The following is a 16,435-nucleotide window of genomic DNA, read 5'->3' on the forward strand; positions in this document are numbered from 1 at the left end:
CAAGCAGTCGCCATAGCCCACACACAGACGGGTCAGGGAGCAGGTCGGTGAGTGAGTCGGCCCACCGGCCAGTCTGTGAATGGACGGCTTTAGACATCCAGCGCTGTGTTGTTAATGTTGGCAGTTGCAGAGTGGCCTAGTGTTGTGTGGAGTAGAGCTGTGTTTGTGGTTGTGTTGTGTTTGTGTCGGTGTTTGTGTAACGCCCATTTGTGGCCCGGTGCAGCGCCCCCTGAGGACGGCTTCCGCTGTGACGACGGCACCTTGATCGAGTACTTCAAGCGCTGTGACTATGTAGACCACTGTAGCAATGGAGAAGACGAGAGGGGCTGCGGAGAACCGGCAGGTGAGGAAAAGCGCAACCGTACCGCCCCGTGCCCACTCGTCAGTGCCACAGCTATGGGCCTCCCACTATGGTGAGCCAATCTTGGGGGAAGGGTCTCTTGTGGTTCATTACGCCCACTTCATGTGGTGAGAGGTTTACTGTACTTTCCAGCTCAAAGAGCATATTTGCTTCAGTTGCAATTGGTAGCTATCGATAGTGGGAGTTGGTAGTTCCAATAATCCAGATGAATCAGAGTGATGTGCCTAAGTGAGTCATTAGCAATCAAAAGAAAATGGGGTAAAAGAGGATGCCAGATCCTGTAATGTAATTAAGGTAAGCATACCAGCCAAAATATTAGTCACCACCTTAAAATAACATTCTGGGCTCTATGAATAACTATAGGCGTTGCAGAAACCGTATCATCACCCATCACTGATTTATGTCACGACACTGAAGTGGTGCGGACATGCCAGTCAGTTGTATTGAATCGACAGAAGTAAAAGGGGTACACATGGCAGAATGGTGGAAATGAACTAAACTAAACTCCGTCCAAACAGGCTTTGGAAGCGCCAATAGGACCGACCGACCGCCGTGTCATCCTCAACAACAGGCGTCACTGGATGCAGATATGGAGGGGCATGTGGTCAGCACACCGCTCTCCCGGCCATATGTCAGTTTCCGAGACCGGAGCCGCTACTCCTCAGCCGAGTAGCTCCTCAGTTTGCCTCACAAGGGCTGAGTGCACCCCGCTTGCCAACAGCCCTCGGCAGACCCAATGGTCACCCATCCAAGTGCTAGCCCAGCCCAACAGCGCTTAACTACGGATATCTGACGGGAACCGCTTTTACCACTGTGGCAAGGCCGTTGGCATGGTGGAAAAGAGCCATCGCACTTGTGCATTCCGTGACCACACTGTGAACGTAGTTCTGCAATTTGTTGACGTATCAGTGCAGACTGACAACGTGTCTGCAAGGAGTGGTCCATTACTCGCAGTCATGTAACACGTCCTGAGAACAGTGGTCGTAAGAAGAGTGTAAGCGGCAAGGACCGGAGACGAGAGTCACACCGAGCGGTTGCAGGAGTTGCTGCTGTCAGTGAATGCAGGATCATCTCAACCGATATCCAAGAGAAAAGCATGAAATGAAATATGTGTGTCTGTCTGAATTCCTAAGGGACCAAACTGCTGAAGTGATCCGTCCCTAGATGTACACACTATTTAAGCTAAATTACGCTAAGGACAACGCACACATCCATGCCCTAGAGAGGACTCGAACCTCTGGCGGGAGGGGCCGCACAATCCGTGACATGGGGCCTCTAACCGTGGGACCACGAAATGAACATCTGGAGGCCAGTACCTCGTGAAAGCGCCATATAAAGCCGCACATCTCCAGTGGGCCAAACAGCACAGGAACTGGACAGTGGCTGACTGGGGGGGCCATGTCATTTGGGCCCACGGGTCGACATTTCTGGAATGTGTGGAAGATGTAGTTGAGACGGGAGGTGTTTCTGGGATGTTTTGCTGGTGGCTTCGTATCACGGCTCGGGCCCAGTCCATCAGGTTACCGTGAACGTGAATGTAGCGTAATGTAGAGTTCCACGGTCTGATCACAGGTGGACCAATCTGGCCCAATCGACCCTTCTCTGCTGATGGAACCACTGGATGCAGTATGGAGGGGCATGTGGGCAGGTTTATACCGAGCGAGGTGGTGCAGTGGTTAGACACTGGACTCGCATTCGGGAGGACGACGGTTCAAACCCGCGTCCAGCCATCCTGATTTAGGTTTTCCGTGATTTCCCTACGTCGCTCCAGGCAAATGCCGGGATGATTCCTTTCAAAGGGCACGGCCGACTTCCTTCCCCATCCTTCCCTAATCCGATGAGACCGATGACCTCACTGTCTGGTCTCCTTCCCCAAAACAACCCAACCCAACCCATGTGGGCAGTACAATGCTCTCCCAGTCGGTGTTGGATTTCTAGACCTCGGAGCCGCTGCTAGCTGTCACGAGGCCGGGTGCACCCCTACAGTCGTCCCACCGAGAAAAAATCCCTGGTAGTACCGAGAATCGAACCCAGGTCCACTGCACGTCAGTCGGCAGCGCTGACCACACAGCCACGGAGGCGGTCACCGTGAACGTGATCCAAGACAACATTGTCGGTCCCCAGACGTGCCTTTTCTTCTACATCTTCATGAGTGTTCTGTGGACACTGCAGCTTCCAATATGACAATAGTCATGTTAACTGGGCTTGTATACACACACATTCTGGTTCATAAACTCTCAACCTGTTGTACCTCCAGTGACTCAGGAAGTCGCCTGATCGTAATTCCGTAGAAAATGTTTGGAACGACTCGGGAATAGCAGTCAACTTCCCGATAAAATTGGTAAGGCTTTCGTGGCCACTAGCTGACAAACTGCCTGCCGCATTCTGTCTCAGGTTCTTCAGCCTATGCTTTTTTCTGACGTTTTGCCAGCACGAGAGGATGGTATTGTCAGAGCTTTGCCCTTCATTTCTGGTGCTGGACTGAAATCGATCTCGCTGCCGCAGATTTACTGACGCGCCGGCGTCCAAGGGCTTTTTCGCGATTATCTACGCTACTGTTCTCTCCTTGCTGCCTGCAACGGACTTTCGCCACAGCACGGGAATCCGAGATCCGTTCACCCTTGGAGCTTTCTTGTTTCCTGTTGAAGCTATTCTCTTTTTTTTGTATTTCTGTGGACAAGCACATGGGATAGCTTTCCGCTACAACAAGAACTCCCGTGTCTGCAAATTTCACCAGGTGGCGGTCTCAACAGTGCGTTCTCCGCGACGGCCGATTTCTCTACCTGCCCCAACCCGCAATGCCCCTCATGTGCGGTGATCCGGGTGTTGATTGATCGTCCGATCATTCCAACAGCAGAATCTCTGAACATAACCGGCCTTTGACGTCGGGGCAGCTGCTGAAATCGCAAGCGCATTGTGAGGCCGAGCACATCGTGAAATTCGCTGACACGGAAGTTCTTGCTGTAGAGAAGAGCTATCAAACCCGCTTTTTCCAGAGAAGCTATACAAATACACAAGCATGACAATAGCTTCGACAAGAACGAAGAAATCCTCAAGGATTCAGGATTCACGTGCTGCAGCAAACGACTGTTGCAAGTAGCAAGGGGAGAACCGCACCGGATATGACGTAAGGAAAAGCCCTTGGAGGTTGGCATTCCGGATACATATAGTCTGCAGTAGTAAAGGAGTTTTGCTATTTAGGGAGTAAAATAACTGATGATGGTCGAAGTAGAGAGGATATAAAATGTAGACTGGCAATGGCAAGGAAATCGTTTCTGAAGAAGAGAAATTTGTTAACATCGAGTATACATTTAAGTGTCAGGAAGTCGTTTCTGAAAGTATTTGTATGGAGTGTAGCCATGTATGGAAGTGAAACATGGACGATAACCAGTTTGGACAAGAAGAGAATAGAAGCTTTCGAAATGTGGTGCTACAGAAGAATGCTGAAGATAAGGTGGGTAGATCACGTAACTAATGAGGAGGTATTGAATAGGATTGGGGAGAAGAGAAGTTTGTGGCACAACTTGACTGGAAGAAGGGATTGGAGGGCAGCGTGGAGGGTAAAAATCGTAGAGGGAGACCAAGAGATGAATACACTAAGCAGATTCAGAAGGATGTAGGTTGCAGTAGGTACTGGGAGATGAAGCTTGCACAGGATAGAGTAGCATGGAGAGCTGCATCAAACCAGTCTCAGGACTGAAGACCACAACAACAACAACATAGTCTGCAGTCGCGAGCTCGAGTCCAGCAATGGAGGGTGAACCTTTGACAACGCCAGCCACCCACGCCGGCCAGAAAAATCATTTAAAAAACGTCGGCCGAAGAACCCGAGACATAAGACAGCACGCGTTTTGTCAGCTTCCAGTTAGTGTGGTCGCTCCAGATCTAATCATCAACCAGTAGCTTCAGCTGGCTGAAGTCTACAGACCGAAGGAATTTGTGGACTCTCTACCTCCCTGAATTGGGCCATACCCAAGGCCAAAGGCGGCGATTTACCCTGCTTGGCTGACTAATATTTTGTATGGATGGCTTTCAAAGGAAACTGCCACAATATTAAGGCAGGATACTGGGCGTTTGGCAGCAATGACTTTGGCTGGAAAACGTCTGCATTACGAATCTGGCTCTCGATGAAAGCACTGGTGTTCGTCTTCCGCAGTGTGAGATGAAAGACAATCACTGTTTTTTTTTTCACTGAGTGGCACAAGAGAGAGAGAGCACTGGGGTTGTTTGAGCAGAAATTGTCGGGGAATGCATGCGCTCGATGGTGCATGTCACTAGCCTGTGCAAGTTTGAGAACTACAGTTTGCATGAACACAGTATATCACAAAGCGGACTTCATCCAAATCTGCATGTTTTGACGGTAAGTATTCTGTCTGATGCACTATAAGTGCCTGGTATTCGGTTCTTTTTACTGTAATATATGTATGTGTTTCTTTCTGTTCCATTCATAAATGGAGTGTGGGAAGAATGGACTGCTTGCACGCTTCTGTGTGAGATGCTGTTTTTTTTGTGGTGTTTCGTAATTCTCTCTGTTACTATACCTGTGTGTCTATTTGTGTGTTGCCTACTGTGCATAGTTATACAGACGTCACCATGAATGTCGTCAGCTGCTAGGATAGTTTCGCTGTGGCAACTTCTCCATTTATTCATTAACTGCCCTCGTGCAGTGACTGGGGGATTGTACTGTAGCCGGCCGGGGTGGCCGAGCGGTTCTAGGCGCTACAGTCTGGAACCGCGCGACCGCTACGGTCGCAGGTTCGAATCGGGCATGGATGTGTGTGATGTTCTTTGGTTAGTTAGGTTTAAGTAGTTCTAAGTTCTAGGGGACTGATGACCTTAGAAGCTACAGGGTGTTTCAAAAATGACCGGTATATTTGAAACGGCAATAAAAACTAAACGAGCAGCGATAGAAATACACCGTTTGTTGCAATATGCTTGGGACAACAGTACATTTTCAGGCAGACAAACTTTCGAAATTACAGTACTTACAATTTTCAACAACAGATGGCGCTGCGGTCTGGGAAACTCTATAGTACGATATTTTCCACATATCCACCATGCGTAGCAATAATATGGCCTAGCCTCTGAATGAAATTACCCGAAACCTTTGACAACGTGTCTGGCGGAATGGCTTCACATGCAGATGAGATGTACTGCTTCAGCTGTTCAATTGTTTCTGGATTCTGGCGGTACACCTGGTCTTTCAAGTGTCCCCACAGAAAGAAGTCACAGGGGTTCATGTCTGGCGAATAGGCAGGCCAATCCACGCCGCCTCCTGTATGTTTCGGATAGCCCAAAGCAATCACACGATCATTGAAATATTCATCCAGGAAATTAAAGACGTCGGCCGTGCGATGTGGCCGGCCACCATCTTGCATAAACCACGAGGTGTTCGCAGTGTCGTCTAAGGCAGTTTGTACCGCCACAAATTCACGAAGAATGTCCAGATAGCGTGATGCAGTAATCGTTTCGGATCTGAAAAATGGGCCAATGATTCCTTTGGAAGAAATGGCGGCCCAGACCAGCAGTTTTTGAGGATGCAGGGACGATGGGACTGCAACATGGGGCTTTTCGGTTCCCCATATGCGCCAGTTCTGTTTATTGACGAAGCCGTCCAGGTAAAAATAGGCTTCGTCAGTAAACCAAATGCTGCCCACATGCATATCGCCGTCATCAATCCTGTGCACTATATCGTTAGCGAATGTCTCTCGTGCAGCAATGGTAGCGGCGCTGAGGGGTTGCCGCGTTTGAATTTTGTACGGATAGAGGTGTAAACTCTGGCGCACGAGACGATACGTGGACGTTGGCGTCATTTGGACCGCAGCTGCAACACGGCGAACGGAAACCCGAGGCCGCTGTCGGATCACCTGCTGCACTAGCTGCGCGTTGCCCTCTGTGGTTGCCGTACGCGGTCGCCCTACCTTTCCAGCACGTTCATCCGTCACGTTCCCAGTCCGTTGAAATTTGGCAAACAGGTCCTTTATTGTATCGCTTTTCGGTCCTTTGGTTACATTAAACCTCCGTTGAAAACTTCGTCTTGTTGCAACAACACTGTGTTCTAGGCGGTGGAATTCCAACACCAGAAAAATCCTCTGTTCTAAGGAATAAACCATGTTGTCTACAGCACACTTGCACGTTGTGAACAGCACACGCTTACAGCAGAAAGACGACGTACAGAATGGCGCACCCACAGACTGCGTTGTCTTCTATATCTTTCACATCACTTGCAGCGCCATCTGTTGTTGAAAATTGTAACTACTGTAATTTCGAAAGTTTGTCCGCCTGAAAATGTACTGTTGTCCCAAGCATATTGCAACAAACGGTGTATTTCTGTCGGTGCTCGTTTAGTTTTTATTGCCGTTTCAAATATACCGGTCATTTTTGAAACACCTTGTAAGTCCCATAGTGATCAGAGCCATTTGAACCATTTGATTGTCCTGTTTTTCGTGGTTTTGTAGTGGGGGAGAGTTTTTAAACTCGAACTGTGTCGCTTTAGTGTTATACACTGAAAGGCCAAATAAATTGGTACACCTGCCTAATATCGTTCGTGTAGGGCCCCCGCGAGCATGCAGAAGTGCCGTAACATGACTTGGCATGGACTCGACTAATATCTGAACCAGAGCTGGAGGGAACTGATACCATGAACCCTGCAGGGTTATCCATAAATACGTAAGAGTACGAGGGGGTGGACATTTCTTCCGAACAACACGTTCGAAGATATCCGAGATATGCACAATAATGTTCGTGCCTGGGGAATATGGTGGCCAGCGGAAGTGTTTAAACTCAGAAGAGTGTTCCTGGAGCCACTCTGTAGCAATTCTGGACGTGTGCGGTGTCGCGTTGTCCTAATGGAATTGCCCTAGTCAGTAGAATGCACAGTGGACACGAATGGATGCAGGTGATCAGACAGGATGCTTACGTACGTGTCACCTGTCGGAGTCGTATCTACACGTATCAGGGACACCATATCACTCCAACTGCACACGCCCCACACCATTACAGAGGCTCCACCAGCTTGAACAGTCCTCTGCTAACATGCAGTGTTCATGGATTCATGAGGTTGTCTCCATAGCCGTACACGTCCATCTGCTCGATACAGTTTGAAGCGAGACTCGTCCGACCAGGCAACATGTTTCCAGTCATCAACAGTCCAATGTCAGTGTTGACAGGCCCAAGCGAGGCATAACGTTTTGTGTCGTGCAGTCATCGAGGGTACACGAGTGGGCCTTCGGCTCCGAAAGCCCATGTCGATGATGTTTCGTTGAACAGTTCGCACGGTGACACTTGTTGATGGCCCAGCTTTGAAATCTGCAACAGTTTGCGGAAGAGTTGCACTTCTGTCACGTTGCACGTCTCTCTTCAGTCGTCGTTGGTCCCGTTCTTGCAGGATCCGGACGCAGCGATGTCGGAGATTTGATGTTTTACCGGATTCCTGATATCCACGGTACACTCGTGAAATGGTAATACGGGAAAATTCCCACTTCATCGCTACCTCGGAGATACTGTGTCCCATCGCTCAGGCACCGACTATAACACCACGTTCAAACTCACATAAACCTTGACAACCTGCCACTGTAGCAGCAGTAACCGATCTAACAACTGCGTCAGACACTTTTTGTCTTATATAGGCGCTGTCGACCGTAGCGCCGTATTCTGCCTGTTTACATATCTCTGTGTTTGAATACGCATCCCTATACCAGTATCTTTGGCGCTTCAGTGTACATTTGAGCGGTGAACAGGCATTACTCATATTCATAATGTTACGGGTGTGGCGACTGTCTGATGAAAAAGCTTCGCTGCAGATGCAGAACCAACGTCAGAACTCCTATGGGAATCAGAAATCTCTGAGTAGGGTCTTAATGGGCGGGGGTCGTTGCGGTACGGCGAAAGGGAAGTTGGGAGTTTGAGTCTGACAGAAAACGTGTTCAGATGGCCGACGCGGTTATAGCAACCGCTCTAGAGAAGTGGGGCGTCCGGGTTCCAGGCCCGTTCCAGCAAAAATGTCGCTATGCACTGGCTCGAAGTCATTATTTCCGTCATGTCTCTTTCCCCATCGCATTTCCATTCCTTTCACCCGGATTATTCATGTTCCTGTCTTGAGACGAGTTTCATCAGAGGGTAGCATTCACCCAGTCGATCACCGATTTCGTTCCTCTTTCGCACGACCTAAGTATGTACCGGGTGATCAAAGAGTCAGTATAAATTTGAAAACTTAATAAACCACGGAATAATGTAGAGAGAGAGTTAAAAAATGACATGGGAAAAAAACAAAGTTCACAAAATGTCCGACAGATGGCGCTGGACAGCAAAACTGCTACCGTGACGGGTGAGAGGTACGCCGATATGTTACAGAATCGCATCATCCCCAGCCTGGCTGATAAACACCTGCTGGAACGTACGATGTTTATGCAGGATGGCGCTCCACCCCATATTGCTAGACGCGTGAAAGATGTCTTTCGCGCGCCGTTTGGTGATGATCGTGTGCTCAGCCGCCACTTTCGTCATGCTTGGCCTCCCAGGTCCCCAGACCTCAGTCCGTGCGATTATCGGCTTTGGGGTTACCTGAAGTCGCAAGTGTATCGTGATCGACCGACATCTCTAGGGATGAAGGACAACATCCGACGCCAATGCCTCACCACAACTCCGGACATGCTTTACAGTGCTGTTCACAACATTATTCCCCGAGTACAGCTATTGTTGAGGAATGATGGTGGACAAATTGAGCATTTGCTGTAAAGAACATCATCTTTGCTTGGTCTTACTTTGTTATGCTAATTATTGCTATTCTGATCAGATTAAGCGCCATCTGTCGGACATTTTTTGAACTTTTGTATTTTTTTGGTTCTAATAAAACCCCATGTCAGTCCAAGCATGTTTGTCAATTTTTACCTCTCTATCTACATTATTCCGTGATTTATTCAGTTTTGAAATTTATACCGACTTTCTGATCACCCGGTACTTAGATCTAACGAACTATTTTCTACAGAATGGGTGAAACATAACTGGCACGAAAAATATTTCGTGCACCCCGAGGTAGGCAATTCGACTCACACCATCTGGCCTGGTTGCATATGATGTAAATTGGGTGGTCTATCTTAAGGTGTACGAAATAATTTTTGGGGCAGTTTTGCGAGCAATCGACGTTTAATGTTGTCCGAGCCATCTGTCTACCATACGAGAGTGGCAGGTAGCCCTTTGAGCTTGGCGGTCAATATTGTATCTGAACAGTTCCTAATGTGCAATAATATGGAAATGTGAGTACGTTACACTGTGCAACATTACTGAGCAGTAGGAAAAACTTTTAAAATTTATTCTGTTTCGTGACAAAATGCCAGTCGCTCGTGCCTCTGGGGTTCTTTGTGTTCACTATTGTGTTTATCTGCTAAAATTAGTTCAAAACAAAAGAAGGAAGATCGTGTTGGCGTGGATCAAAATGTACAAATAGTTGCCAGCATTGCAGGAAGTGACATTAGGTGAACATAAGATGAACACAAACTTATTATGAACAAATCTTATGAATTGTTGCTCTTTAAATGCAGAGCACGGAATCCTACGACTATGGGTGAATTCTTTATGAACGAAATTCATTTTTGTCGCCCTTTATTCAGTTTCTCATTGATCTTCTTCCTTTGTTCTGCTTGCAACAAAGCGAAGTAAGTACCATAACAGTAGTGTTTCGACCGTACAGCATTTCCAACTAGACTCAGTATTGCAAAATATTTTTGCAGATTTTCATTGAGCAGTCTAGGAGAGACATCAGTAATGTTGTACAGTGTTGCTGTTCAGTAATGTTGACTGGGTACAGATTGCTTAAGGCAGTGGACACAAGGCTGCCAGCAATGCCTTCAAGTTTCGCCACTTTTTTAAATATATCGCCACAACGAATCAAATCTTTGTTTTATGTAGAAAGAAACAGTCGTACTAATGATAAATCATAGTTGTAAATTCACGTTGTGTAAGTTACCAGCAGTGCTAAAGACTACGCGAATTGCCTGGTGCGTTTGCATGCAGGGAAGCCCCGATGTGTTGGCTTGTCCCTACTAACTGCCACTCCCCTCACTAACTGTGTCTCCCTACTAACCTACTAACTTGCAGACCTGCACGCGGCGCCTAAGAAGCACCTGTGCCCTGACAAGACGCAGTTCATGTGCACGGACCGGACCTGCATCGACATCCGCTTCCTCTGCAACGGGGTCACCGATTGCCCACACGACGACAGCGACGAGTCGGATTGCCGTAAGCAGACAGCACGTGTCACTGTAGTAGCAGACTTCCCAGCACATTTCATCCCAGCACTCCCAGAAGGTCATCCCTCCAAAATTATGGCTCCGGTGACAGTAGTGACCCGATGGGCAAACCCCATGACCCAGCCAACCTGATCTGTCAGGTCCCCAATGGAAGCTATGTTGGCTGCAGACCCATCGTCTGGACATCCATCCCAAACTTCCCACCAGGCCTTCCTTTCCACATATGGCTATAAAGACATTAGTGATGTGGTGGGGCAAATATATTAGTGACCCACCCATCACAACCCACTGCGTCTCCAGTAGAAGTCGCAGTAGCAGCAGACCCCTCAGCTTGGCATGCATCCCAACATTCCCAACAGCCTGTCCCTCTCACACTGTAGTTCCAAAAACAGTAGCAACATATGATTGCCCACACGATGACAGCAGTGAGTCAGATTGCTGTAAGCAGACAGCATACGCGACAGTAACAGCAGACCTGCCAGCCCAGCACATGTCGTCCTAGCGCTTCGAGCACATCATACCTCCAACATTATGGTTCCAGTGACAGTACTGATCCAATGGGCAAACCCCACGACCCAGCCAACCTGAACTGTCAGGTTTCCAGTGGAAGCTATATTGGCAGCAGACCCAACATCCGGACATCCATCCCAAACTTCCCACCAGACCTTCCTTCTCACATATGGCTACAATGACAGCAGTGATGTGGTGGGGCAAATATATTAGTGACCCACCCAGCACAACCCACCGGATCTCCAGTAGAAGTTGCAGTAGCAGCAGACCCCTCAGCTTGGTATGCATCCCAACATTCCTAACAGTCTGTCCCTCTCACACTGTAGTTCCAAAGACAGTAGCGACATGATGGGGCAAAACCTCAACAACCATCCCAACCTGAGACAACTAGGTCTCCAGTACAAACTACAGTATCTGATCATGCAATATCTTACTCCACACAAGTTTCACATTTCTCAAATCACCAATGAAGTTTTAGGCCCCATGATGACACTTCTACCACTATCCAGTATCTATGACAAATGCTGCTCAAGCGTGGGAAAAAAAACAGCATCACATTTATTCGCAGCATGGCTGTAGTGCCTTCTCATTCTCGTTACATGACATCACTTCCTTTCTGCTATAATGGTGTCAGCAATGACACACCTTTCCAAAAGTCCAGACAAATCGGCACGCTGTATCCTACTGACTAAATCTATTAGACAGATCTTCACTGAGAATGGTCAGTAGCACACCTGTCCACTGTACTGCTCTATAATCTTCACACTGATGCTCTCAAGTCTGTAGGTGAGACCTTACTCCAGTGATGAAGATAAACTATATCACCCTACAGGGACTACTCTAGCACCCCAAATTCCGCCACTGAGTCGCTCTTAGAAGTGCTGATAATATTCCTATGATTAACTAACTCATAGTCCTATCACTGAGCCACTGTAGACTTGCTTCACTCGGTCCTCGTGCAAAATGGAGCTCCCCAGGACAGCAGCATGCTTTGTTGTTGGCTGTCTTGGAGGTTGTTCAGTTAATGACCCCACTTGTAAGGACATTTTCATGTGTTCTGATGCCCTGAGCTTGGCCAAATGGCCAGCGTTTTATTGCTAATGCAGTACCACGATATGTTTTACACCCACAGCAGAATAATTTTCCAAACAGGCACAGGAGCATATTGACATAGCCAGAAGTACTGTGAAAGTTTCGTTGTCGAGTCAGGACATGTCGACAAGGTGCTTGACTGACCAGCTCATTCTGTCTACTTGGAAGTTCCATCGCCACAAACAGCCACCGACACCTTCCCTGCCACTACCAAAACAGTATGGTAGCCCTTAGCCTTTGGTCTCATAAATGTGGCACCTACCTTCGCTGCAACCTGAATGTGCGACTTGAGACTGCTTCTATATTACCATACTGTAGTGCCGCTGGTATCAACTATTTACCTCACTCTCACTAAGCCACCACTCTGACCAAAATGTCGAGAAAAGCTATCGCTTCTATAAATCGCACCAAACTGCTTCATCACTCTCATCCTTCCATTTGTGGGCGCAGTATCTGATACTTCACGTGTTGTTATTTGCCTCCTACACATTTTCGTCAGTAAGTTATCCTGTTACTGATTTGATTACCAACCTCTTTCAATCTCAGAAGTTTTTCTGTTTTAATCATACTATGAAGTCAATATTCCTTTAAAAGAACTATTCCTTTGACACTTTTCTCACCCTGTATGTTAGCCCGCAAACTACTTTTGCTTCTTTTCTTCTCTTGTTGTTATGTATATATGCTCTGATAAAAGCTGTATTATTCTACTTTATTGGTGCAGTTTCTGCTTTCACACTCACTTTTAGTCCTGCATTCAGAGGAGCACCAACGGAGAAGCTTCTTAGACGTAATGTGTAGAGATAGCACAGTCTAAGGAAAAGTGCATGAATTTCATTTTTCTAAACAAATTCTATTTGGTTTGATGATTATATTTTAATTGTGGATTGATCCCAGTGATATTTCTATAAACATGTTATTAATAAAATCGTTTTATATTAATTATATTAACTTTTAATGACATGTTCTGTCAAGGTTAATGTAGTAAAGTGTATTACTTGTATTAAAGAACCAATATGAAATTTTAACAATGAATAGCATTTCTGGTAAATAGGCTTATTTTGGTTCCAGCATTCGTTTAGTTAGGAGCTTCAAATCGAAAAATTATTTGCTGTACTTAAATTTTTATGTTTATTGGTTCTTGGAAGCAAATACACTGTATGGAATATTCATATTTTATGTCCACATAATGAATTGAATGATCGATTCCACAGATAATTGTCTTTGTGATGTGTCTTTATGTCTCAACATTTCATATTTTAATGTTAGTTTTAATAAACGAACATAGAACATGGGACAGGTAATAAATAGCCATACTAGAAAGGGTGTCATGCAAATAGTTCAAATGCATGCATTCTACTTGTAAGGCTACATAATGCTTCTGTAGTGCATGAGTGGTAGTGCCTGGGTCACTGTGTATAGTGAGATATTGTCGATTGTGATGTAAATGGTATTGTTTTACAAACTAGCATTTTTTGTTGGGTGAATTCACGTGGTGTGCCATGTGAAACGCCAAAAAGCCATACCCTATGATATGAGGTAGAAGTGCTCACGTTACTTTTGGTGAAAGTGCGTTGTACTTATTTGAGAAATAACTGGATGGGATTTCGATTGGACTTTAATTCTAAAATTTCTGATCATTAACGTAAATACCTCATAGTCACCGAACCAGCCAGTTACAAATCTATGAAAAAGTGTCTGAATTCTTGGACTGCTTCCTTTAGGCCTGCCTACTCAAGATCCCAAACACTGGAACAGTATTAAAGAACCAGTGGCATGGGAGTTTTGCACGTGACTGCATCCCCCTTGCAGACTCTCTGCACACTTTCTCCAAAATCTGTCAATAAATCTGAAATGCACCTTTTGGCCCAGCCTGTATCCTATCTTCACCACATAAATGTGAGCACTGTATGCCTCATTTACACCTGCTTTTGTAATCTTTTATATCTGTCAAGGGAAAGTTGGTTGGCCATATTTTTTGAAGGGTTTCATATTTAGCAAATTACATGTGGATTTCGAACACACAACTGGAAGCTGTTATGGTATAGTCCCTGGGTATTTTGGTGCACTATTTGTGTAACATTGTAATATTGTGTGTTCATAATTATTGTAGCAACCACTAACAAAAATTTTTATGAGTATCTGAAGCAGTAGAACAGCAGCACATTAACAAAACGTCAGAACCATGGGGAGTCAAGAAACAACATGAATTATATAGTGAAGTTCTCAGCAGATGTGTGATAGTACTACAGCCACATTCCTACCATTAAATATTCAAGTTATGCCACTGAAAGCAAAATGTCATGGTTAAATTTTTTGGAGATCTACTAAAGATACTCAAAAGTTCCATTTCAGTTTGTATCCTTCTATAAGATGGAGAGAGAGAGAGAGGGGACAATTCTTAAGTAAAAAAGGAAAAATAAATAAAACTGTAATGGGGTGCAAACCCATTTACAGCCTCAGCGCCAGTAAAAATCTTGGAACTCATGCTGGATTACATTTTAGATCTTGAACGGCAGACCAAAACCCAAGAACCTAAACCCAAGACATCCTGGACCATGAAAACCCAGACTGTAGCCTCAGACCTTGCAAACATGGACCTTGAAAACAGAGACTTTGATAACTGGGACCTTGATAACCAGGACCTTGAAAACTTTTACCTTGAGAGCCCTGACACTGAAAACCAGGACCTTGTAGCACATACTATATTATATGAAACTTGGACCTAGATTTTGAATTGTGACCCCCAGACTTGATCCACAGATCTTGACCCATACACGTTTATCCAGAACATTGCAACAAAGATCCTGTTACACATAACACCTAGTTTGTACCTAAACCTGGAGCCCTCGACTGTGAAGACCAAACCTTGATCAATGGATCCTGACCCAAAGACCTCGATCTATGAACCTGGCTCCGAGAGCCTTGATCCACAGACATTATAACATGGACATTGGGTCAAGACCTTAACAATTCGACTGTGTACCTCAGATGTCGGAACCTCGACTGGGTATCTCGCACCACGATACCTCGACTGTGATCCCCAGACCTTGGAATCTGGCCTCTGAACCCCAGATCTGGAATGCCAGATCTTTTGATTTATGGCCTAACACTGACTCAACGACTGTCCCACTCACATGCAACTTTATATTAAAAGCAGACTGTTTATATTAAAAGCAGACTGTAAGATGTAACGTAGCTTGGAATGAAGCCATTATTTTAATTATCACAGGCACACTTTTAGTACTTTGACATATCATCTGGCACCCATTAAACTCAAAAATGCTACTGGGAAATCTTTTTCAAATAATGAAATTTTCGCTCTGCAGCAGAGTGTGCGCTGATATGAAACTTCCTGGCAGATTAAAACTGTGTGCCGGACCGAGACTCGTACTCGGGACCTTTGCCTTTCGCGGGCAAGTGCTCTATCAACTGAGCTATCCAAGCACGACTCACGCCCCGTCCTCACAGCTTTACTTCTGCCAGTACCTCGTCTCCTACTTTCCAAACTTTACAGAAGCTCTCCTGCGAACCCTGCAGACCTAGCACTCCTGGAAGAAAGGATATTGCGGAGACAAGGCTTAGCCACAGCCTAGGGGATGAAACTTCCTGGAAGATTAAAACTGTGTGCCGGACCGAGACTCGTACTCGGGACCTTTGCCTTTCGCGGGCAAGTGCTCTATCAACTGAGCTATCCAAGCACGACTCACGCCCCGTCCTCACAGCTTTACTTCTGCCAGTATCTCGTCTCCTACCTTCCCAACTTTACAGAAGCTCTCCTGCGAACCCTGCAGAACTAGCACTCCTGAAAGAAAGGATATTGCGGAGACAAGGCTTAGCCACAGCCTGGGGGATGTTTCCAGAATGAGATTTTCACTCTGGTAGGGGCGTGAGTCGTGCTTGGGTAGCTCAGTTGGTAGAGCACTTGCCCGCGAAAGGCAAAGGTCCCGAGTACGAGTCTCGGTCCGGCACACAGTTTTAATCTGCCAGGAAGTTTCATATCAGCGCACACTCTGCTGCAGAGTGAAAATGTCATTCAGCCTAAGGGATGTTTCCAGAATGAAATAGTTAATGCATCGTCAGGAGCCCCATGCGTTTTCACATTTTATTGAAATTATCAGGATTTTAGAAGAGAAACTGTGAGTTCCATGGTCTCCTCCCCCCTCCCCCCTCCCAAAAAAACAACATTTGTACCTCTGTGGATTAATAACGTGGTCTATACCGCAGA

General features: G+C 46.2%; 1 protein-coding gene across 1 annotated transcript in view; it reads left to right on the forward strand.

The window, feature by feature from the left end:
• LOC126213609 (basement membrane-specific heparan sulfate proteoglycan core protein-like) overlaps window positions 1-16,435 on the forward strand; it is an 843,204-nt gene that overhangs the window by 375,916 nt on the left and 450,853 nt on the right. Inside the window, exon 10 of the mRNA XM_049941462.1 lies at window positions 224-343. Coding sequence (XP_049797419.1) covers window positions 224-343 — 120 coding nt within the window. The remainder of the gene's footprint in view (window positions 1-223; window positions 344-16,435) is intronic.

Source organism: Schistocerca nitens, chromosome 11 (assembly GCF_023898315.1).
Source record: "Schistocerca nitens isolate TAMUIC-IGC-003100 chromosome 11, iqSchNite1.1, whole genome shotgun sequence".
NCBI classification, from domain to species: Eukaryota; Metazoa; Arthropoda; class Insecta; order Orthoptera; family Acrididae; genus Schistocerca; species Schistocerca nitens.